This window comes from Tiliqua scincoides, chromosome 1 (assembly GCF_035046505.1).
Source record: "Tiliqua scincoides isolate rTilSci1 chromosome 1, rTilSci1.hap2, whole genome shotgun sequence".
Taxonomy (NCBI): domain Eukaryota; kingdom Metazoa; phylum Chordata; class Lepidosauria; order Squamata; family Scincidae; genus Tiliqua; species Tiliqua scincoides.
In genome coordinates this window covers 121768712-121794581 of record NC_089821.1, presented here as the reverse complement: position 1 = coordinate 121794581, position 25870 = coordinate 121768712, and the positions used below count along the sequence as shown (strand labels likewise).

The 25870-nt window shown below is 44.4% G+C and overlaps 1 protein-coding gene across 1 annotated transcript in view; it reads right to left on the bottom strand.

The window, feature by feature from the left end:
• Nucleotides 1–18028: 18028 nt before the first annotated feature.
• LOC136659076 (aldehyde oxidase 3-like) overlaps nt 18029–25870 on the bottom strand; it is a 63695-nt gene continuing 55853 nt past the window's right edge. The window contains exons 31-35 of the mRNA XM_066636132.1: nt 24850–24964; nt 23076–23141; nt 20533–20721; nt 18879–19046; nt 18029–18082 (exon numbers count right to left, since the gene is read on the bottom strand). Of these exons, the coding sequence (XP_066492229.1) occupies nt 18029–18082; nt 18879–19046; nt 20533–20721; nt 23076–23141; nt 24850–24964 (592 nt within the window). The remainder of the gene's footprint in view (nt 18083–18878; nt 19047–20532; nt 20722–23075; nt 23142–24849; nt 24965–25870) is intronic.

Below are 25870 nucleotides of genomic sequence, written 5' to 3'. Positions count from 1 at the left end.
TTAACTTACCAGTTTTTCCCAGAACCAGATAAAAAGGAGGCAGGTAGGGAGGAGGAGCCAGGACAAAATCAGCTGAAATATCCCCCTACCGGATTATTGTTGCTACCTGATTATTGTTTCTTCCACTGCAAGCATATGCAGAATTTTCTTGGAAGAACTCACACCTGCCTTGAGGTGACTATTAGTCATATAACAAAGATGAAAAGAAAAATAATTTCATGTTATGACAAGATTCCCTTTCCCTCCTGGTCTCCCTTCCAATGCTGCACTTTCTTCTATGCCTTCCCAGCTCTATCCCCAGACTGGCTAATGGTTGTTCACTCTCTAGAGACCTAGCCTGGGATCCCTATGGGACCTCTACCCCCATGGATTCATATATCATGCAACCACAGCTGTCTCTGCTTTCTTCTCTGGATTTTCCTAACTCCCAGAAAGTGGCTTGGACAAAGAACAGGGCAAGGTTAATTTCAGGCCATTTCTGCATGGGATTAGTATCCATGCAAATAACCCATGAGATCGTTCTCTCTCATTTATGCTGTGTTTAAATACAGACAATGCAGAATAAAAGAGGGAATGAATGTATATTTTGGTCAGTATAGGTTTATACTCAAAATCACCAGGCCTGGTGCTTTTAGACACCAGGAGGCCTCTGTCATATCCTAATCCCCTTCCCAAGCTTGAAAGCCCAAAATGGGGCTACTCCGTTATGCACCACCAATGTAGACCTCCAGCCTGTTCAATTTCAGAGCTGCCTATTGCACAACAGTACTCTTGTTATCAATTCTGTGATTTTTATTATTCAGCAACTAACAAATAATTCCTACTCACATTCTGAGAACATTGAATAACAGCCCCGGCCCCCAGGGCGGCAGCGGTGCCAAAAATGGCTGCTGCTGCATCCTGCGCACCTCTCAGGCACTGTCGGTGGCTCCTCAGGAGAAGAAGACTTTTGTCCCCTTCCCCCAGGTAAGCTGAGTAGCCCCACAGTGGAGCTACTCGATTCCACGCTGACCCTTGGGTCAGTGCAGAATTTTGAACCTCCATATCGGGCCAGCAGCCCAAAATGGAAGCTCGGGATCCGGTGGAGTTTTGTGCTACCGGTTCCACCTCCCTCCTGCCCCATTCCCTCCTACCGCCACACCTCCTCTCCGTCCTCACCCCTCCTCTCCCCAGCCCAGAACACCTGCTCTCCGCCTCCCCCTATGCCTCTACCTACCTCTCCACTGCTCGGCACTCCGCGTAACCGCCGAGTGGCAGAGCTCCGGCACTTGCCCAGCACTGGGCTACCACCAGTGGAGCACCAGTGCTAGGGTCCACAAACGTGCCTTATGGCACCTTTGCGACAGTGTGTGCTGGTGGTGAGACAACATGATGAGCTCAGGATTGGGCTCCCAAATTCTGAGCTACCACAGAACATTGTACAGTATAGACTCTGATAAAATTCTTAGGCAAGTCCAGACACAAAGTGAGCTATTAGGATTTGATTCATTGCCGATTGTGCACAAAGGAAATAAAGGTGGCAAGAAAACCAGTTTGTAGCTCACACCTTGGCTTCATGGCCAGATTCAGAGCCCAATTCTGAGCACTGCACACTGGCTTACTGCCGGTGCACAATATCGGATATGTGTGGGGCTTAGCGCTGGCCAAGTACCAGAGCTAGCCTAGCATGAGCACGCACTGGGCCAGCGCTGGTGGGAGGCCAGTGGTCTACTACTGCTTGGTCGCCTGGCCACTGGGTGGTGGAGAGAAGAGTGGGGGTGTGGGGGGAGGCGGGGAGGAGGCGTTGGAGCTCCCCTTTCAGCCCATTGTGGGGCTACTTCCTTTACTCATTTATTTAACAAACTCTAAATTGGTTTCCTAAAAACCCAAAGAATTCATGAACAACTGTGGGATGGATTACACATGTAAACACGATATTCAGATCTTGATTTTCAACTATTTATGCTCTCATAACAGTTTTCCGCCTACAGTGTTGTAAATCAGTAATGTGAACTATTCATTCACAGTTGAGAGAAAGATGGAGAGACACAAGAACCATACCTTGGATGAGTAGATAGCTGTTGTGCTTTGGGAAGATGCCAGCAGGGAGACACGGGCAGCCCAGTCCTATGCTGCCTGGGGTGCAGGGCTGCCACGGCACTGAAAATGGCTGCCGAGGCATCCTGAACGCTAACTGGGCAGTGGTGCCTGCACTTTGGGAAAAGGGGATTTTTGTCCCCTTCCTCCAGGTAAAGAAAGTAGTCCCGCAATGGGAGTACTCAATTCTGTGGCAACCCTTGGGCTGCCATAGAATCGAGAGCATCAGTGTCAGGCCCTTAGCTCAGTCCTCCCTCCCTCCCACCCCATTCCCTCCCCCAGCATGCCTCTTTCCCACCTCCCCCCTGCCTCTGCCCACCCCAGAACGCCTCCTCCCTGCCTCCCCCCACACCCCCACCTACCTCTCTGCCAGCCAGCAGTTCAGGCGACCGCAGAGCAGTGGAGCACCATTGATCCACCAGTGCTAGTGAAGTGCCAGCCGGTGCTGAGGGCTGCGAACATGCTTTACGGCACTTTTGTGACACTCACCGCTGGTGGAGCACTGGCAGTGCGAACTCAGGATTGGGCTCTGAACTGTTCCTGGATGTTGCAAACTGCAGGGATTTTATACTGATCCAGGCCCTGGGTGTACAGGACACCCTCTGGGGAGTATTTGAATTCTTATTTTGTGTAAAGTCAAACACCTTGAACAAAGGCGCCTCCAATCTGAGAAAAGGCACTTGCATGATGGTCCCCATGCACCTTATAGCAGCCTCTTATTACAGGGCCAGAAGAGCCCACATAATATATTATGATAATTCTACACAAAAAGCATGTCAGACACTTCTTCATACTTAAAGGAATTAAATAAAAAGAATAACATTATAAGCTACAGAACTAAAACAAACAAACAAAATTGTATACACTAATATCAGCAGGGCTGTTTTCACAGCTGTTATTAATTGTTGTCTTCCTTTTAATTTCACCATCTCAGTGGGCTTAGATATTTGTGTAATTCATTGTTATCTACATTATTGTTGGGAGTTTGAAAGTTTGAAATTGTGCCCGCCTCTACCTCTGAAAAAACTGAAGAGGCAAGTTACATAAGTTTTGTGCTGAACCAAATTTTAGTAATTACCTAAACTGCAACTTGCTGAGATCAGATTTTAGCTGTGATAAAACGCTTACTTGATAGTAGACTAGTCCCTTATTGATAGAGAAATAAATAAAACTATAAGACTAACTGTTGAAAATGTATTTTATTCTTTATGAGTCATTTCCATAGAGCAGCAATTTTCAACATTGGCACACTGACAAGGGACTAAAATTGTCAAGGCACACCACCAGTCTTTTGACAATTGACAAGGCACACCTTGCTGCTGTTCAGGGAGTTGACATCCCTCAATGGCCCTATTAAAAATGATATTTTAATAAGTAAATAAATTTGCCAAACTCCCACAGTAAATCTGTGGACCACTCGCAGAACACCAGTGCACCACGGCACACTGGTTGAAAATCACTGCTTTAGAGCATCTTCCTCATTCCGATTGGGTCCTCAGAACAGCTTACAACAATAAAAAGAATTAATCAATTGAACAACTATAGACGAAAAGCCAGAAAATCAGCAGACATGAAACCTCAGACAGAATCATTAAAAGCATGTTCAAATACCAGTAGGTCTTCAAAATTGTGGAAATGGTGGTTTTGAGGACTAGTACCATCACGTTATATATCATTCAATGTGTAATTTAATGCAGAATGGAATGAAACAAACCACATTGAAATATCTGTGTTCCAGGGATTGGAACTCGAGTCCGGTGAGTTTGAGTTGTGAAAATGTGTGTTTTTCTGTGACGTTTGGAGACTCGAGTCACCCTTATCAATGACTCAGCAAAACACCTGAGTTTAGGGCTCCTGACTAATGAGTCACCATAGGCTTAGGCAACTCAAGTCACCCACAAACAGCTACAGGTTGCGCCACCTCCATCTCGCCCAAAAAACCTCTAGTGTCATTCTGGAAGCCAGGCTTTGCATGTGCGAGCGGCAGCGGCAGCAGGGTATGTTATGTTCAGAGACAGGGGCTGGGGGGTGGAGCAAAATGGTTAACTTTTCACAGCACTTGTAACAACTTTTGCAGAAGTTTCCACTTTAGTTAGCTTTGCAGGCTCCGTAATCCATGTGAGGGTCCTGCATTTGTGCAGAAGTGAGGGGCGGGAGGCACTTCTTCTTCTTCTCCCCCAGACCATCCAGGAGAGGGAGGGGGACAGGAGAAGCCATTTTCCACCATAGGGACAAGTGGGTTTTGCAAGCAGAAGGAGGGGGGAATCTGGGGGGAGGCTGTTCCTGGAGCAGTAGAAAAAAAAGCCAGCCATGTTTCACATCCGCATTCCGTTGCTTGTAGCCTCAGCAAACAATGCTCTTGCATGTTCTCTCTCATGTTCCCAGAACAGTGACCATCCAGGCAGGCAGCCTTCCTTAGCTTTTTGGCTAGGCAGGCAGGCCGGGGAGGCCATCTTTGGGATATACTTCTGCAGAAGCAGCAGTCACAGCAGCTGTGCCTTTCTTTGGGGGGGGGGGGGGAATGCTTCTTATTCGATTCAGAACAGGGTTGTTTTATTCTACTCATGGGTTGCTTAAAGGTGTCTGAGCAGCATGTCTCTCTCCAGCCTCCCTTGATTCAGCTTGCCTGTGTGTGGCTAAGCTCACAGAGGCCCTACCTGTGGGTTTCTTCCCATCCTTTCCTATACCCTCCTGCCATGCCAAGGTGGGATGCATCCTCCCACCCTCCTTCCCTGTTAGGTTCCCCCCATGTCTGTGATGAGAAGAGAGGGTGGGTTTCCTTCGTTGCAGCTGGGGTGGAAAAGGGGAAAAGCTATGGGGAAAGGGAACGGATTGGCACGTTCTGCACTGTTGCCGTAGAAGGAATGGGCAGGAACAGCAGGGGAAGGTTTTAAAGGGAAATCCAAAACATACACAGAGCCCAGCATCAGCCCCGCTTTTTCCGCAGAGCCATGGCTGGCTTTTGCTTGCTCACTCGGCTCTCGCTGCCCCCCAGACCCTCCCACCTTGCTGAACTAGGATGTGTCCTCCCTCCCTCCTTCCCTGCAGTGCCCATGATGTGAAGAGGGGTGGGTTCCATCGTGGCTGGGGTGGGATCATACAGGGGAAGGGAAAGGATCAGTGCATTCTGCACTGCTGCCTTAGATGGGGACAGCAGGGGAATGTCTAAAGAGAACTCATGCATGTAATGTGAATGCCAAGCAATAAAGAGATATTAGACAACATACAATCTGCATTTAGATTCTCTACACTTGTTACTTGGGGTGTTGGATAGAGCTATGATAGACACAATTAATAATAATAATAATAATAATAATAATAATAATAATAATAATAATAATAATAATAATAATACAGTAAGTCAAAATAGTTAAAAAGAAGTTTATGCATCAGAATACAACTGGGTGGTGATAACAATAAAAGGTGTTCAATTTTTTATAAATATGATTAGTTTGTAAACTGGTGAATTTTGCATATTGCCACATTTTATCTAACCAGTCTTTAATAGGTAGATTCTTTTTCTATAGATTTGGTTCAAACATTTCACTCTGCCATGACTACGTAAGATGTCAGTGCCATCATTCAAATAGATAAGAAGAAATGGCAGAAAATCTAGCTGCACAGAATATCCTATAATTTTTCTGTTATTGTGTCTCCTATTTTCTAAAAATATTTGCTGAAGAACAGCTTCATCACAGTCTGACAGTTGCACACATTAGTCATTTCCAGATTAACCAACTGTAATGTGCTTATTGAGGTCCAGAAAAATCTCCATAAGCACAAAATGCAACAGCAGGGCTAATGATGGGAGCCCAATCTCATCACCGTATTACACCAGTGTTTTATCAGCTGCACCTGCACCCGCTTTGTTTCTGGGCATGTGTCAAGGTGCCAGTTCCTACATTTTAAAACCCTAAAATGGTTTAGGACCTGTTTACCTAGAACACTGTCTCCTTGTGCATAAATCCACCTACTTGCTGAGAGCATCAAGAAAACTGGCATAGCTAGGTCATTTCATGCCCAGGGTGCATAAATTCATAAATTTTTGTCACCTTCCCCATACGACAAAATTATCTATCTGATTGATTGATATTTTTTATTTTTATACCACCCTTCCTCTAGTGTGGTGTTCATGGTTCCAACTACCTTCAAGGCTACTATATCCCTTGCACATGAAGGGCTTGCTTTAAAACCCTCTTTCCATCTCAGTACTGTATGTGTGTGGGGACTAATATCAAAGAAAGGTCTGGAACTGGTACCAAAGTAGGTGGAGCAGGAATGCAAAGAGCTGGAATAAAAGAAGCAGGTAGCGAAGCTAGAAGTAGAAATGTGTTATAGGAAGCTGGCAGAGGAAGAAATTGAGGTCACCAGAGGAGGAGCCAAAGACACCATCAAAAAGGCCTTTGGAACTGAAAGCGATAGGGCAATCAGTCCTCTGGGTTGGAAGGAACCATCTCAGAAGATGAAGACTCTCATCTCAGAAGATGAAGACCCCAACACTCTGGTTGTGGTCAGGAGCACAAGACAGTAAAAAACTGAGTGTACTGAACTGGAATACAAGTCAAATTTATGCTATTGGCCAAAAGGGAAAACCTTTTCCTGGAAAATCATTGTGTTTAAGAGGAACTCCTAAAGGATAAGAGAAACCCTAGTAGAATATGCTAGTACTGAGGTATTCAATCTGTGCATTGGGACTCCCTAAGCCTGGCTTGCCCCCAGAGGTGTCCTGAGGCACGAGGTGGGTGGGGCAGTGTGAGGTGGGGAGGGCGTGTGAAACATGGTGGGGGGAGGTGGTAGAGCCTCTCTGCCAAACCGAGAGAAGGCTGGCTGGGCAGTGCTGGAGGTGCTGCATCTCATCAGCACAGGGTGTGCTCCTGGCAGGCTTCAAACTGGGAGGGAAGCCTGACCTAGAGAGAGCTCTTTCCTTCCCTTGGGAAGGAGGGAGTCCAGCCTGCTGTTAGTGGGGGGGGGGTGTCCAAATGCCCCAGCCTGCATTCCTCCGTCTTGCCTGGGGGGAACAGGGGTGGCAGCTGCATGTTGGGGTGTATGTGTGTGAGTATGCCCCATCTACTTTGGGAGTGAGTTGTAATCTTGCTCTGTGTGGCTGCAATCCTGTCCACACTTTCCTGGGAGTAAGGCCCATTGACTCAAATGGGACTTACTTCTGAGTAGACCTACATAGGCTTGGGGGGGGTCAGTGTCAGCTTTACCAAGGATCTTCACCTTTCTCTTTTTCCTCACCCTTCAAAAAAGAAAAAAAAGCACTCTTGATCAGTCAAACTTTGTCTCCAAAAATTGATTAAAAAATAAAAATACCCATTCCTTTTCAGCCATCCCCCTTTTTCCTCCTGCCTCCTTTTGTGTGTGTGTGTGTGGGGGGGGGGTACTTCCCATGTTGGCTGTTGTTATAAGACAAAAGACACAATCCTAGCTAGGTCTACTCAGCAGTAAGTCCTATTGTGTTCAATGGGACCTACTCCCAGGAAAGTGAGGTTAGGATTGCAGCCAGTCTCTGGCTCTCAGTTTCACATCAGTTTGCAATTAGCAGATACGTACAAAAGAAAGTTTTCCCCTCCCCCAGCAAATTCACCACTTCCCCCCTCCCTTTCCAAAACCCTCCAGATGTGCTGCTAACAAACTCAAGGCACAATCCTAACCAGGTCTACTCAAAAGTAAGTCCTATTTTGTTCAGTGGGGCTTACTCTCAGGTAAGTGTGGTTAGGACTGCAGCCTCAGAGTGCTGGCAGCTGTTTTTTTGTTTCTAGTGCATAACTATAACACCTTCATCCCCATTTTGGGGGTAACTGAGGTGAGGTGATGTGTTGGGGAGCCGTGGTCAATGGCCACAAGGATCAGGGGAGCTGCGGGCCAGAAAAGTTTGAGAACCACTGTGCTAGTAGATCAAAACCCTTTCATGTTATTGGGAAAGCACTTCATGCTGCCTTTCAAGACCCATTTCCCCTTGCGTCAGGCCAGTGGTGCAGGCAGGATGAGAGTCAGGCTGATAATTACAGTTTGACATGTCTGTAATAATTCCAAGAACTAAAGCTGCAGGCAGAATCAGTTTTGATTCTCAGTGAAGAATAGTCAGTTTGGGCACGGAGAGGACCTTCTACACCATGGCAAGCATTTTATGTGGGATTCTCTAATGAAATCAAACAACAAGCATTATTGTGCAAGAGCACAATAATGTCTTGGGTTACTAGTTTCAGTACCTTTATTGGCATACAGTTAAAAGATCATTAAACACTTTCATACAGCTAATAGAAAAAAATGTTTGCTTATAACATAACACACCAACTTGCAATTAACTCCTGAAATTCAGAGACTTCAAAGAAATGGGGGCACGCTTCAGATTAGATGCCACAATTTGCGAGATAAATGTGGCTATCTGGGAAATGGTGTTAGGGTCAGTGGAAGCTAATAAGGCTTGCAATATAGCAGAATCCTCCAAGAAAAAATTGAGATAGGGTTGGAGAGCTGGACATTTCCTCCTGGCCTCATAATGAAGCGGACAATGGAAAAGAAGATGGACTAAAGTTTCTACAGCACGCTGAGAACATGGACAAATTCTCTCATGTAGAGGAGTACCATTGAATCTGCCCCAAAGGACAGCAGATGGAATGGAATTACTACGGGCCATAGAAAAGGCCCTTCTAATTTTTGGACATTCCAAGGTGTATAAATAGTTGGGAGTTTCCCCTACTCTGACCGGTAAATGAAAGTGTAATGGTGAGCAGACTTTGTTGGCAGCAGATAAAATATTGGAAGTATGAATATCCAGGAGTCTCTCTTTGATGGGCCTAAATGCCTCGTCTTGTGACAACTGGCCAAGTAAATCAGGCTCGACTCCCAGTTGTTTTATTTTTGTACTCCAAAATTTATCTGTAAAGTAAGGGTCATCAAGAAGATGGAATAGAAGAGTGTTGGAATCAGTGTTGTAGAGAATTTTAAGCCAATATTTAGTCACTCTAATCCACGCCAAGAGTTTCTTGGGTTCCTAGCAGGCATCACAGCAGGCAAATTTCATTTATTCTTGTGTTGGACAGACTGCTACATGAACACCCAAGATAATGGCTTTATGCCTTTGGGGAAAAGACAGCAAAATGGAAAATAGAAACCAAGGGTGCTGCTTCCCTGCAGATACTGAGGGCCAGCCTGTACTAGCAAGGCAGCCTGAGGAAAACTATCCTAGTCTGGTCCATCTGTTTCACCTTAGCTCATATTGTATCGGATTGCCCTTGTTATACAGATATTAGAGGTACATTTTTATACCCACTTTGGGATGGTCTGTCCTGAGTGCAGGATGTTGATGTCCTCCACTTGCTTCTTGCCTCTACTGACGCTTTAGTTATAAGCCAAATGGCAAATCTGCTGCTTGATATTCTAACAAGACACAGAACTAATGCTACCATTCACCCTTACAATTCAACTTCTTAGAGCAGGGCTGCCAAACATAAGGCCCAGGGGCTGGATGTGGCCCGCAGAAGCTTTTTATCTGACCCTCAGGCTCTCAGCTGCTAAGCAATGCTGAGGTGTCATGTTTGAAAGGGTAGCCTGCCTGATAACTTGGCTCTCCTGTATCTTGAAATATGATCACGCTCCGTGTATTTTCTCTTCTGTCATTTGCAGCTAATGAGTTCATACACGAGAACAGAGTGTTTATTTCTGGTTTTGACTTGTTTAATGATATAACTTCCATCCCTCAGCAGGCATCATGAGTTCTATTTGGCCCACTGTATGAAATGAGTTTGACATACCTGTCTTAGAGGCTGAGTCTGCTTACATTGCCTCTCTCAAGTATGCTTGTGTGCTTGTCTTTTCACTTGGCTTTGTTTATGCCTAATAAAGGTTATTGAAATTGAAACTGTCCATCTCTTTCTTGTCATATAAAGGTGATAAGAACTCATCATCTAGTTGACACTGGAGAAAGTTGCAGCACTCTCAAAGCACAGGAACTTCTTCTGTTCAAACATTTTCCCAGACAGTGGGTATTGCTGATCAGATTTTTCAGGGGTGTCACACACAAGACCTGCAGGCCAGATGAGGCCCACAGAAGCTATTTATCCAGCTCTCATGCTCCACCAGCACCACCGTCTGCTGCTCTATCAGCTGCTGAACTGCACTGAAGTGCCACTGCTGAAAGGGCAGCCTGCGTGATAATTGGGCTCTTCCATATCTTGAAAATATGCTCAAGGTTTGCGTATTTTCTCTTCTGTAATTTGCAGCTGAGTTCCCAAGTGAGAAAAAATTTGCTTATTTCTGGTTACGACCAGCTTAATGACATCACTTCTGGTCCTCAGCAGGCATCATGAATGCTATAGGAACTGAGGCTTTTGCGATTGGAGTTATCCTGAAGTAAAGAGTTCTTTTTGGATTTTGAACCACATTCAGCCAGTTTAGATTTCTCCTAACATTTTACCCTCACATTGTCATTTTGTCCTTTGACAATGCCCTACACTGTGAGGGCGAAATATTAGGAGAAACTGAACTTGCTGAATGTTGTCCAAAATCCCAGAAGAACATCATGAATGCTATTCGGCCCACTGAATGAAATTATTTTGACACCCCTGAGATAATACCTCATACAGACTTGGAATCATTCTGCAGTTAGTTCCATTTCTGATTATTATGTATTCTTTCTTATACATAATATTATGTATTATTATGTATTCTTATACATCTACTTCTGTGAATCTTTGGGGAAAGGGCTTTCTTTATAAACTTGACTTCCTTGACTTCCTCAAATGAGGAGGCTGGTTAGGAGGTTGAAAGGGAAAGTAAAAAGAGTCCAGTCTCTCCAGAGTGCATGGAGGCTGCTTAAAACAAGAGTAATAGAGGCCCAGCAGAGGCGCATACCGCAAAGAAAGAAGGGCTCCACTAAATCCAGGAGGGTGCCCGCATGGCTAACCAGCCAAGTTAGAGAGGCCATAAAGGGCAAGGAAGCTTCCTTCCATAAATGGAAGTCTTGCCCTAATGAGGAGAATAAAAAGGAACATAAACTGTGGCAAAAGAAATGTAAGAAGGTGATATGGGAGGCCAAGCGAGACTATGAGGAACGCATGGCCAGCAACATTAAGGGGAATAATAAAAGCTTCTTCAAATACGTTAGAAGGGACATGATTGAGACATACAAAATTATGCAGGGGATGGACAGAGTGGATTGAGAAATGCTCTTTACACTCTCACATAATACCAGAAGCAGGGGACATCCACTAAAATTGAGTGTTGGGAGAGTTAGAAAAGACAAAAGAAAATATTTCTTTCCTCAGCGTGTGGTTGGTCTGTGGAACTCCTTGCCACAGGATGTGGTGATGGCGTCTGGCCTGGATGCCTTTAAAAGTGGATTCGACAAGTTTGTGGAGGAAAAATCCATTACAGGTTACAAGCCATGATGTGTATGTGCAACCTCCTGATTTTAGAAATGGGCTATGTCAGAAGGCCAGATTCAAGGGAGGGCACCAGGATGAGGTCTCTTCTTATCTGGTGTGCTCCCTGGGGCATTTGGTGGGCAGCTGTGTGATACAGGAAGCTGGACTAGAAGGGCCCATGGCCTGATCCAGTGGGGCTGTTCTTATGTTCTTAACTTGGTAGTCCTATGTATTATACAAGAGAGTGTATTAAGAACATAAGAACATAAATACTGAACAGCAGGAGTTAGATGAAACTCTAAGGGAAATATTAACTCTCGGTCCCAGAGTATCAATGGTCTCAACAGCCAAATGACACAGAACAGATTTGGTGTACCCCACCTGTCACGATAAGACTGAATCCTACCCAACCTCCAATAACATTCTTTGAATTCTACAGCAAAAGCAAAAGTTTGACTCTTCATATGTCAAATGCACATTGAAAGTCTTTTTTTTTTTTTTTCAAAAGAAGCCCCCACACACATGGAATCCACATTTATCTATGTAATACAAGGGGCCCCATTTCATTTCACTACTGCAGAAGATAATTCCTACTTAAGCTATAAGCATGTCTCAGATGTGGAATGCACAATATACTTAACAATCCAAAGTTACTTTTTTTTTTTAATGCTAAAGATGCTCAAAGGGTTATCTAAACTGACTTCAGAGGTTCCAGAACCCCTGAGGAAGTTTGTTTTTGCTAACTTTTAGCATGTGAGTAAATGAAGCCTGCTTCTTAAATTTTACTCTGTGGATAAAAATTAATGAATATGAGTAATATAGTTTCTGTGCTGATCTTGCAGCTAAAGACACACAAAATTGCCTGGCTGCAATCCAGGGAAAATTTTTTAAATGTTATTGAGCAAATACTTTTTTGTAAGGCAGCCCTAGTTAATAGAAGTAATTAGCCAGGGGAAAATATGAGCTGGGGCAAAGCTCTCAAAGAAACACATTTAAATTTCATAAAGAGGTTCAGTCACTTTAGAGACTCTGGCAGGAACTCATAGTACTGTGGGAAAGCTAATTCTAAGGCACAGAAATGATGGAAGGGAAGACATTAATCCGACATACCAGGCTCATACTATCAGGAAGCATGACAGATTGAAAGACACAGACCTTTTGGAAATACACAGGCGGGTACTCTTTATCCATGGGTCTGGAATCCATGGATTTGCCTCAGTACAGATTCCAAATCTGCACTGGAGAGCCTCACCTGACCTCCCGGACGCAACTGGAAGCAGCTTTTGGTCGTGTCTAGGAGGCTTTCTGAGGCCCAGGGAGACCGCACCTTTCTAAGGCCTTCAGGAGGCCTTCTAAGGCTTAGAGAGGCCATGTGCAGCCTCCATGGGCCTCAGGGCACCTCCCGGATGTGACACCTGCAGATTACATTATCCACAGATAGCAAGGTCCAACTGTATGTTGTTTGTAATTTCTTTAACATTCTATTAACTTTCTTAAAAGTATGGTACAATTTCCACTCTTGACATAAATGTTGGGTCGTAACTACATTCTTCCCCCCCCCCCGTTTCTTTTGTCATCCCCCCCTTTGGGATGCGGGGAATTAGGACATAATGAAAGGAATACCAACTCCTGTACATGATGGAAAACCGAGTTTACCTTCGGCATGAAGGCTGGATTAGGCCTCAGCACCACCTTGTCCTCATGGAAAACGCACCGCTCTGGATATAGTCATGCTCTACTGCCCAGGGCATTCTGTTTGCATGATGCACTCTCACACTGAGAACCTTTTTACCTCTCAATTAGTTAATATAGTTTATGTGGGAAGCAGCCATGTCAAATTTGCATTAGTCTCTGTGGAAATTTTACTCAAATGATCTCATAGAGATTTTTTTCTTTTTATGTACAGATAGTCATCAAGCTGTACATTATTAATGGCCCATCAGTTTCCTTTCAACTTCCACACCTTCAGTTAAAAGAGATGTGGCTGTGGATGTGTATTAGCAAGGTGACTGGGAATACCCAGTTCTGTACTTAGTCTCAGCAGCTCCAGGAACGAGGGACACCTAGACTTCTGGGGGCAATGAGAATCCCTTCTGACTTTGGATTCTTCTGAGGGTTCTTAGGATCAGCACAATAAAACGGGGGGAGGGGCATATGATAGACCACCTGGATAGGTTGCATAGAAATTTATGCCCATCTCCCCTGCAGAAGGGATGACTGCAGAAGTGTAGAGGGCTGCAACAGGGGTGCCCACTCCAGGAACCTTGAGTGAATACCATTTCCAAAGGGGAGTACAACTTGCTAACAGGATTAGGTGAGTGTCTGGGGTGAGAGTGGGGTGGTCCATTCTGCCTCTACCACTCAATGAAAAGCATCAGGGAAAGGGCCCCTAAGGGGGTAATTGAGTCCTGGAGAAGTATTGCTCCAGCACAAGTACTGCTAACCCAAGCTTCTTTCCTCCTGCTGAGTTCCTGTGTGAACCCACACCCAGGTTTTTATACTCCAGATTGCAAATTAACTACACATGGACAATCTCAGGTCTTCTGCCTAGTAACCAACTTAAAACCTCTTAAAGGAAAAGGCAGCTTGCCAAACCCTGTGACAGGCTGTGCCATTTCAGCTTGCGTAAGGTTGATAAATCTTTTAATCCAATCCAATATGAAAAAAAAAAAACTTTTCAGTAGCATGTTAGGGAGAAGGTAAGGGGATTAGAGGGAGTTTTATATTCATGGAAGATTATTCACACATGCCATCCAACCTTTTATCTGCAGTGGTACAGTTTAGTACATGACATGATCACACTCTCTCATTCAGTGTTGTTTCGGGTGCTTCCAGAAGTAGTCACCTCAAAATTGAGGTCTTGAACTCAACATAACAGACAACCGAAATGTGAGGCTTTAAGACTTCCATCCAGACTCCTCCTTCTGCTAGTGGGAACAATTGAAACCCTTTACCCTTGGGAAAGAAAACAAAACAGAGAGCCTACTATTTCAGAGACATCTGTAAGTGGATCGAAGTACCATTTCTTTAGGACATTGAAAGATTTGCCTCATTTCTGCATCCCGTGCTCAATTTAGGAAAAAAAAAAGTATAAACAGGAGATCACAAAAGATTCACAAAATGAAGCCTGATATCCTGAAGCCCTGCTCCCCAATTCCAAACTATTTCTGCTTATTCAGGGAATGAATGGCTTCCTTCTCTGGGAGGCAGCAGCAGTCAGCAAGTCAGCACCGGCCTTAGGAGCTGCGGGGTCCAATTGGAAACATTTCTGGTGGGGCCCCAGGTTCATAGCCTGTAGAATCTTAGAAATATAGAAAATGTAAACAATGCTTTTATATAAGAATTTACATTTCCCAAACTTGCTAGTCTGGAGATTGTGTTTTCCAGCCACCAGGCTCATGGAAGCAGCGTCTCAACTGGCTTGCCTGCCTTCTTCCCCACTATGAAGAACTACTCCCTCATGTGATCTAACATATGCCTATTGTCATCTAACAGAGACAAATTGGGAGACATGAAGGTCCTTCCTCAACTACATGCAATTCTCTCCTCCTGATATGGGCTGAGTCCAGATTAAATGAGAATCATCTCCTATCCCACACTCAGTTCTTTCTGTAGCTTTCATTATCCCTGTATTGCTAGCTGGCAGGGGATGATATTGACAGGGTGGTTTATGATGGCAACCTTTCATTGTAGACCAGTGTGGTTATCTCCCTGGTGGAGAGGGAGTGGAAACTGAAGCTAAGAGATGGTGCTGAATGGGGGTGGGTGGGTTACAGCTCTCTATGTTAATGATACCCATATCTTAGATGACATAGATAGTGGCTTACAACAACCTGTTGATCTAATCAATCTTTATTGGTGAAAGAGAATGTAATAGATCCAGGGCTTCACTGCATTATCCCATGAGTGCATATGCAACAGACAGAATAGAGACAGGAAGACACACAGAAAGATCTTTCAAATGAACTCATTTGTTCTGCTGACTGTCTACATTCACCTGAAACAATCACACATTCAAGTTGAAAATAATCATTATTCATAACTACAGATGCTACAATAGAAGCTCCACCCCAAGCCTGCACCTGACCACTTTCTGCTGTTGGTCATTTTCAGCTTCCAGCAAGATACCACACATGAGATGTATCTGAAGTTATTGCAACAAAAAGGGCCAAAGTAGATGTGCATGTAAGTGTCCAGCATTGCCCTGTGGGGGATGTTTTATTTAGAAATAGCACACCGAGGCCCAAAACAGCAAAACCAAAGTGGGCAGAACAAGGCTTTAGCCTCATGAACAAACAGGTTTTGATCCTGTTTGCAGCTTCCCTGAATGCTATTTTCAGCTGGGAAAAAACCAACATATACTTCCTTTGGCTTCCAGCAAGAGGCTTTTTCCCAGCTAAAGCTAGAATGTGGGGAAGCTGCAATTTGGATCAAAACTCCCCACCTGCCATATTTGCTTGGTCCAGGAAGCCCAATCCAATATAAGAAAGGTCACCCCTTTTCCCAACTCTTATAAAGAAAAGGTAAGCTCTCTGCTCTGAAATATGGAGGAAATCGGAAGTGTAAATCTCTTACATGCAGCTCCAACCTTTGGGGGACCCTCAACACAAAATAAAAATGGGGTGCCAGAAGCGCCACTAGGGTTTGTGTCACCCGGTGCGAGACCTCACTGCGTCTCCCCCATGTTGGACCACCTCCTGTACCAGACAATACAGAATAAATTACAATATCATACAACAACCTAAATACAGTGGCATCACTAGGGTTGGTGTAACTCCCACTAACATTAACTATAGTTGGCAACCTTCAGTCTCGAAAGACTATGGTATCGCGCTCTGAAAGGTGGTTCTGGAACAGCGTCTAGTGTGGCTGAAAAGGCCGATTCGGGAGTGACAATCCCTTCCACACCAGGAGCAAGTGCAGTCTGTCCCTGGTCTGTCTCCCTGGCTATGGGCCTTCCTTCTTTGCCTCTTAGCCTCAGACTGTTGGCAAAGTGTCTCTTCAAACTGGGAAAGGCCATGCTGCACAGCCTGCCTCCAAGCGGGCCGCTCAGAGGCCAGGGTTTCCCACTTGTTGAGGTCCACTCCTAAGGCCTTCAGATCCTTCTTGCAGATGTCCTTGTATCGCAGCTGTGGTCTACCTGTACTTGTTTATTTAAATATATAACAGTACAGGTCACTGAACAAATCAATAACCAAAAAAAAACCTGTAGCCAACTTGATGGCACTCACACAACTGAATAAGAGTTCTAGTATTAGCTCTGATACATGGAAATGAGAGCTGGCTCATACTAACACCTCACTGGTTCCCTGCTGTGTCATAACAACACCTCATTGGCTCTCATAATCAATCTCATTGGTCAGTTTTGAGGTACAAAAATCCACATTTCTTACATAAAACAGTTATGTTTTCCTTTTCTGGTTATTTGACCATATCTGATAAATACAGATATTTAAATGCAGTTTTCTCATTGCATTCTGCATGAATTTCTGCATCAAATTATATATTACATGATGGTATTATTCAAAAATACCAAGATTTCACATTTTTGGTCAGTAGTGGTGTCACACCCCGACTGCATCACCCGTTGCAGTCCGCACCCCCCGCACCCCCTAGTGATGCAATTGGGGGTGCTGTTGGCTTCATGGGCCTTTCATGAGCCTCGGTGGCTTGGTATTCGTTCCACCAACTAACATTTTGTGCTAGTTATTCCTTCCTGCCCAGAATCCCTGCATATGACCCCCCACGCTTCTTACCAACATCACTGAGCTTCTTCTGTCCCTCGTCAGAAGAACCAGGAAGAACTTTTCTCCCATCCAAGTTCACCATTGAGTTCTCCCACAGAAGCAGAACTACTTGTCAACATTCTATTGTTGATGTATTCACCCTCAGTAGTGAGAACATTCCATAACAAACATAATATCTTGGTCAGTTGTTTCATGCAGATAACAATCAGTTTATAGCATTTTCTATCGATACAGAGATATAAATTTTTTGAAATGTACAGTTTGGCACTACATTTTCCTATCCCTTGCACCATTCTAGCACCTAATCTATTTCTGCTGAAATTCACAGACTACTAAAAGTTTATAACAAGCAAACAAAGAATTTATTTTAGTATATCATCATTTAAGGTAGCAGATAAGGCCCCACCACTCCAACCTTCCACTTGGCTGCCCCCCATTTTGAATCTGAGGGATCTCAGCCATTGGAGGGAATCTGAGGGAAAATCCTTAACAGAACCCATAACTCTTTAAATCTTTCATCACAGATCTATAACTTATTAAAGGTGCAATCCTAACCAATTTTCCAGAACTGAGGTAAGGGCAATGCAACTCCGATATAAGGGAACAAAGATTGCCCTCCATGACTGCCCCCCGACTGAAGGATGCAACATGTTTTCCAATGGCATAGCTATGCCAGTGCTGAAAAGTTGGTTAGGATTGCACCCTAAGACAATACAACTTTAGGTATGAAAACAAAACAACAGATTATTACAGTGCACTCCTAGGCATGCCTAAGCCCCCACTGAGTTTAATAGGATTTACTCGCAGGGAGTACACATAAATACAATTGCAGGCCTAGTCAACTGGAATAGCCCATGGCTTATAGGTTCCAGGCTTGTCCTTTGGAATCTAAAACATGAGAGAGAGAGAGAGAGAGAGAGAGAGAGAGAGAGAGAGAGAGAGAGAGAGAGAGAGAGAGATTGTTTTGAAATACCATTGTATAATAGAAATAAATTTAAATTCACTGGTACTGAACATTCAAAATCATTAAGGCTGCAATTCTAACCACACTTTCCTGAGAGTAAGCCCCATTGAACAAAATAGGACTTACTTCTGAGAAGACCTGATTAGGATTGTGCCCTAAGGGTGCAATCCTATCCTTCACTGGAACAAGGAAGCCAAGAGGCTTGCACTGTATCTAGCGCAGGATAGGGGCCAGAATCGGCTCAGCCAGAGGCAAGGGGAAACTTTTCCCCTTACCCCTGGGTAAGGTGCCCTGGCCCCAATGGGTCTCCTCACTTGCGCCACCTCCTGAGGTGGTGCAAGTCCAAGGAGAGTGGAGCGGCTTGAAGCTGCTCCGAACTCCCCGGGAATAAGGGTTGGAATCCAGCATAACTGCTGGATCCCAGCCCTGCCTCCTGCTCACCGTGCACCTGCCCGCCTGCCCCTGGTATGTATAATGTATAATGCATAATATATATTACATACTGTAATATAATGCAATATATTAAGTCTGCTGCACAAATCTTACACCCTAATGTTCTCAAAATATCCTAGATGCAGCAGATGCAGTCTAGTGCTCTGCCACTGATTTGCCGATTGAGTCCGGGCACCCCAATTGTCTGCCCTTTGTTGCCAGTGTCTTGGATATACAGACAGGTAAAAATGATAGTGAGAGGAAGAGAGATTTTTAGAAGGTCTTTACCATCTCTGTAAATTGATCAGCACAGGCCATGCGAATCCTCTCTCCGTTCAGTGGACTCTCCAGTGTGAAAACATCATTCAATCCTCTTTCCTTCCGGGCAGCAGCCACGGCATCCCTTATGGCCAAAAACACAGAGGATGCCAGGAACACCCCTGATTCCCCCAAACCCTGAAGAGAGATGAAGGTACCCAAAACCAGTTAGAAGGAAAGTGAAAGACGACAGCTGTTACATTTAGGCATGGTGGACCTAAGGTTGTGCATCATTTCAATTTAGTCCCACTGAGGATCAGGTCTGCTTGGCCTGGCCCAATACAAAGACTTTCATATGGTACATTTCTCTCTTCAGAGCTAGCTACATTCAAAGTGTAAAAGAGATAAGGAGTAACAACTGGCCCACTGCAATTGAAAAATAGAGACATTTTCAAGAGCTTGCTTCTGCATCTTCTCTCTACACACAAGCTAATTTACACAGGATAAACAAACAACAACTAGCATTTGTGAGAGGCAGGATTTTTTACAGCTCCTGAATGAATGGTTTTTCCCCTCATCTGAGAGCAGTAGTGTTCCATTTTCCCCTATGGGAGGGGGTAACAAAACGGCCCAGGAGAGGTCAGTAAAAATCTTTCAAAGGCAAGCTGGCCTCTAAATGGGTATCCTCTGACCCTCGCCAGCTATTTAGCTGGTGTAAGTATGAGGAGCCTCACGGGGTGTGTTGAGCTAGGAAAATAGGGTGTGTGCTGCTGCCCTCAAGGGCCTCCCCGTCCTGCCCCTAGTTTGATTCAGCATTCCCCTGATCCTCCCCCACACAACCTCACGTGCTCCGGTGGGGGATCCAGGAGCCATGGGCTTGTGTAGGGCTTCCAGCCATTCGCCCCAGTGGCTCTACAACATACAGTGGCAGCATAGCTTTTCCACTGCTGGAGCAAGGATCTTCCACCGCAGGAGCAAGGATCAGCTTATGCTGATGGATCACAAGATCTGTCAGCATAAGCCCAGCATTGGATTGGGTTGTGTGTGTGATAATGTCCCCCTTACCAGCATTATATGCAAACAATGATATATTGTTCCTGTTATAATGATGAGAATATGATGTTCCTTACTCGTAACTGTAGTACCACCAGACATAACTTGAAAAGTGTTAAAAACTAACATTTCACAAAACCAGTAGGTTTGATGGCTCTGTGGAAATCCGGCATATTGGACTAAAGTGGATGTTCTTCTTTCTTGGCACCAAATCCTGTATAGTGATTTTTCTGCCCATTTTGCACATTAGGTGCACTTTTTCTCAAGTCTGATGCACAGTTTACACCTAATGCCTTAAAGGTTTGACAGCTAGAGATGCCCCTGCTGTGGAGCTCCAGCTTGGAGAGCACTCTTCTAAATAAGTTGCACTGGCTACACAATCCAGCCTTCCTGTCCCAGCAACAACTCCATGTCATGTTGTGAATCTTTTGTTGAGTTCCAAAACTACATTTGGAAGCAATGCACTTCTCCTCCTCCCTCAGTGCTGGAGTGTGTATGTATAGCCACACACTTCTATGCTTCAATCGGTCCCTGTCTAGGGATTATTATTATTATTATTATTATTATTATTATTATTATTATTATTATTATTATTATTATTAACAGTTAATTGCATATCTAATTGGTTTACCTTGGAGGAGTAGATTGCAATTGGATTTCTTGTGTTGGGCAACAAGTAGGTTCTAAACTGTTCTGGCACATCACAAACAGCAGGAATTTTGTATGTATCTGGTCCCAGCGTGTACTGCTGTCCCTCTGGGGAGAATTTTATTTCTTCCATTGTGTAAAGTCCGAGTCCCTGAATAAAACCACCTTCAACCTGTGGGATTGAAAAGACACTGTTACTTTTTTTTTTTTTTTAATGTAGCTCAGTATAACATCTGTACGGAGATTAGGTTTTTGTAACCACAACTTCTTTTTCTTCTCACTGCCCAGTGTTAAAACTAGCTTTGTACAGACTACAGTGCCCAATCCTATCCAACTGTCCCACTTTCTGGTGCAGCCATGCCAATGAGACATGCGCTATGTCCTGTAGTGGGGGGGGCAGTCACAGAGGCTTCCTCAAGGTAAGGGAATATTTGTTCCCTTATTTCAGAGCTGTATTATCTGCATCAGCACTGGGAACTTGGATAGGATTGGGCCCTCAATGTCCTTCCTTTACTCAGATACATGTTTTTTGACAGCCTCTCCTTTTGACCCATGGGTATTCACTAGGGGAGAGCAGATACTCTAGCACCATACTGGAGCACCGTACTCAAAATGCTGGCACAAGAAGTCAACTGCAAATCATTTCCCAGGCTTGGCAACCCTTCCTTAGCTATGCTAGCCAGTCCTGGGACTTGTCAAGCCTCAGGATCTTTCAAGAAAGCCAGTTTTCCATGCAGGAAAATACAGGTTTGCTTGTCATTTGTTGTGTACACAACAGCAATACAACTGATCCTCTGCTCCTGTACCATTTTGAGCAACATCCTGGTTGTTTTTAATTCTTTGGAGGCTGCATGTTCCTGCACACAGAGATTTGTTTGTAGAGATTCATCTCAGGAGTTCTCATTTCACCTAGTTTGAAAATTAAAGAAAATGGTGAACTCCAACAGTTTTCCCTGCTGTTTTCCTTGCTGTTTTTTAAAATAGATTTTTACATTTTTAAGAAATTAGAAATGTATTTATAGGCTTCACTGGGACATCCATCTATCCAGGGGCCTTTTTCACAAACATTCCATCCCCACAACTCTGTGGGCTGGTCTGCCCATGTGGAGATCCCCAACTTGCAGTCTTTTCATCCATGCCTCCCAGTGAGGTGTAGTGAGCTCCTGCCATTCGCCTACCCAAGCTTTATACCTGTCACTGGTGTACCTAGAGGGGGGGCGACACTAAGTTTTGCAGGGAGCCTCCCTGCAGTGTGCAAGCAGCTCCTCCCCTCCCCTTTGGAGCCATATGGGGGGAGGGAAATGGAGGCAAGTGGCTCCCAAGGGGAGGGGGAGGATTCGCTTGTACGCTGCAGGGAGGCTCCCTGAAAAACTTAGTGTGCCTCCTCCCCAGCTACACCAGTGATACCTGTTGCCAAGCACACTAGGCTCCTTTGAATCTGTTCCTCATGGCACTGCTGCACTGTTAGAATCTCAGAGTCTTTCTCCTGACTGCAAACCTCCTCCCCACCCCAACTCTTCTACTGCAGAAACTACTATATGGCATCCTAGATACAGGTGCCACTACACTAGGTTGTGGTGTACTCTGTACTAAGAACTCTGAAGTTCTCTGTTTGAAATGCCTTTCCCAAATAGCCATATGTGAGCTTATCCAGAGACAATGGTTCTTAGCCAATCCTCCTGCTGATGTGTCCCCACCATTGGGCAGCCAAACTCACTTGTCTAGCTAAAGGGGAGGGAATGGGGTGGCCTGGTGGTTTCCACTTCTTCTATCAGGAAATATCATGACATATTTTATAGGTAAGCACAAGGATGCTTGGTTGTGTTTTCCAATGTCTGTTCTTGAACCCTGCTGCTGGTTCACAAAGACATACCTACTCCCCAACAGCCAGCGACAGAGTTATCATAGCTAGATTCATTTGGGGAAATAGTTTTGTTTTGCTCACTCTTTCCATTCCAAGCCAGCCTGCAAACTACTCCAGTGTAGCAACACCTTGGGGTTTTAAGTGCTTTCTCCTTGGCCATCCAGTCAAGTCCAGGTATTTTTCATCAGACAGCTTGTTATACTTCTTTTCAACCCTCTCTCTGTTTTGCTTCATTTCTTTTATTCTTTTGGTCTTTTAATAATCAGGTTATATTTTTACTCCTTGTCTGCCTAATGCATGATCACTCGTAATTCATTAGATTGTCATCTGATCATGGCTGAGCAAGTGGCTGCTACAGAAATTTTGTTTTAAACAAAAATCACCGTACTCTCTTGGCAGGGAAGGTTTCTCCCAGATGGCCTTCCTCCCTACATGGGATGGTGGCAATAGATATAGCTACCATTTCCCCTCCATTTAGCTGTTGGCTCAGTAAATCAGTGAAACCAAATGTGTAACAGTAACCATTAGGAATTCCTCCCTTGGGACAGTCTTTGGCTTCACTAACAGCATACCATGCCAAGAATAAAATTCTGATTTTAGTATGTCTTTGATTCATCATTCAGAAAAGTATCAATGTATAAGCTGAAACTCCTGGTACATACCTGCCCTATGTCAATAGCTGGATTGATGCTGAAACAGCCATCCACGACAATGTCTGTTCGGATATTCTATTTAAAATAAACTATCATCAGTATGTATTTTTATAAACATCTAAGAAATGGTTGAAGACATTTGGCACAACTCATACTGTAATAATAAAGTACATAATATCCACACAAATTCTCTCTCTCTCTCTCTCTCTCTCTCTCTCTCTCTCTCTCTCACACACACACACACACACACACACACACACACACACACACACACCCCTGAGCTGGAAGTGCTTTTGAACTTGCCCTTGTAAATCCCTGAAAATGAGGATGAGCTGACTTCCTTTGCTGATGGAAGCAAGCTGTAGAAAAAGTCTGACATTTTGATCTCAGTGTGGAGTTACTGTACTTTTCTCTTTCATGCCTTTGAAACCTTGACAGTCTATTGTGTCTAAGATCATAGGATGAATCCAGTTCCAAACAGCATTGTACAAAAACAAGCCATATTCTAATGTATGAACAATGGATCACCTAGGGCAGAAACATGACTGTTTGTTCCAGATAAAGGGTTTTACAACAAAATGGTACGAGCTTTAGGCCAGTGTTTCTCAAACTGGTGGGTCAAGAGCAACCAGCCTGAGAACCCCTGCTGTTGCCCTTTTAGGGGGGAGGGAAAGATGGCAAGCAGCGACGCAATTCCCATGCAGAGGACATAGGAGCTTTTTTTAAACGTGTCAGCATCCAAGGGGTGTGGGAAGTCTTCTGGAGCCTTCTGCAGGTCTCCCCGTGCCTCTAAACACTGAACAAATGTGATAGCAATCCACTCCCTGGGAGTGAGTCATAATTGCATTTTTTCAGTGTTTAAAGGTACAGGGAGACCTGCAGAGGGAGCCACGGAGCTCCGGGCACACCCCAGACACCAGCAAGGACTGAGGTCTAATTTTTAAAAGCCCCAATGTTCCCCACAGCAGCGCGATCCTGGAGATCTAATCACTGCTTTCCACTCCTTCCCTGCAAAGACTTGTAACACTTCTCAAACCCTGGGAGAGTTTGAAAAATGCTGCTCCAGGATATACTTAATTCTAACTTCCTAGAGCAGTGTTTCCCAAACTGTTGGTTGCGACCCAATGTTCATGCAGTCGTGACCCAATGTTCCCTGTAGCATCACAAGGCATTATTGGGAGCCCCTGGAGGTCGCTTCTGGGTCACGCTGGGCCACAACCCACTCCAATGGCCTCTGTGGGCCCCAGAATGCCCATGGAAGAGACTGGAGGCAACTTCCAATTTGCTTTCTCATAAATGGAAGTCACTTCCAGTCACTTCCACATGGCATTCTGGGGCTTGCAAAGGCCAATGGAGTGAGTCTCAGGCAGGCTCAACCCAGAAGCAGACTCTGGGGGCTCCCAATTGTGGTACTACAGGGAGCATCAGGTTGTGACCCACTGAAGAGGATGAGATGATTGTGGCGCTAAAGTTTGGGAATTGCTATCTTAGAATAAAACCCTATGAGCATCTTAAGTGCAAGCATGCTTTGAGCTGACCCTCTGAACTAAACTCTTTAGATGTTTACCATCTCTAAGAGTCCACTGTTTGATCCTTAAAAAATGGTGGTTACTGAAAAAAAATATGGTAATTCCTGAAAATATCTGGTAAAAGAAATTTCTCCAGATGAACGAATAGTTCAATAGCTCCCCTTCGTTCTGTGTTAGGTTCAGAATGAAGGTGAAGTATTGAATCATCCATCTATCTATAAACTACCAGCAAAGTGGAAATGCACAGTTTTTACCTTATGATCACCTGTGAGGCAGTCAATCTCAACCTCAGAACAAGCTGCACCAAAAACATAATATGGAAACGGATGGCCTTCTCCTTTCTCCCAGTCCATATTGGTGACATAACCTCTGACAGGTGAGAAAAAAAACAGAAGCTTTTAGATGCTGAATATTCACTTTTGCAATTACAAATTCAACAGAACACAGAAACAATGTGAAAATACCAGATCACAGGAGTGTTCTGTGTGAAACACAGAAACTGGTCAGGTCATGGACTTCCTGCTGTGTCCCATGGAAGGATTCAGCCAAGCAATGGCTGTTGCTGGAGTAACATCTGAGCTACCCCAGTGCAGTAGCAAAGCTAGAGGGGAAGCAAAATGGTAAGTACTTCAGGTGCCACAACGGACCATGTAAGTGGCCTCTTCCGCTCACTATTGGAGCCATTCAGGACAGCAACAGCAACATACGGAAGATATTGTTTGGTTTGACAAATGCCTGTCTGTTGCCATTGCTGCTTAGAATGGCTCCAATGGTGAGTGGTAGGGATCTCTTACACAGCGCATTGCCGTGCCTGCAGTACTTATCATCCCCCCCGTAGCTATGCTACTGCCCTAATGTCTGGTCTAAACATACAGCACAGCTGATATGTATTAGATGTTGTCCTTTCTACATACTGTGTATTGTAATTTATTATGTAGCACTATCTCTGCCCCATTGTCCCAGAGGCTACTTAAGATCTGTGTGTCTTGATAAAAAGAAAGAAGAAAAGAGCTCAGGCAGAGGCAGCTCATGCCTTCAGCTCTTGAAGGAACCACTGCTGATCTGAGACAACTCTATTTTATGCAATGTTTCTTCTTGATTTAATACAGTATTTTAAAATTTTAAACCTCTTTGAATGGTAAGGCAGAAGACACAGAAACGCAATAAATTGTATCAATATATTAATGTAGTAAATAGATACTTGAAACGGTATGCAATCATTTCCCCTGAGGGCTGGGGATAAGAATAGGCCCTCAGTTTGGCTGTACTTGTCGT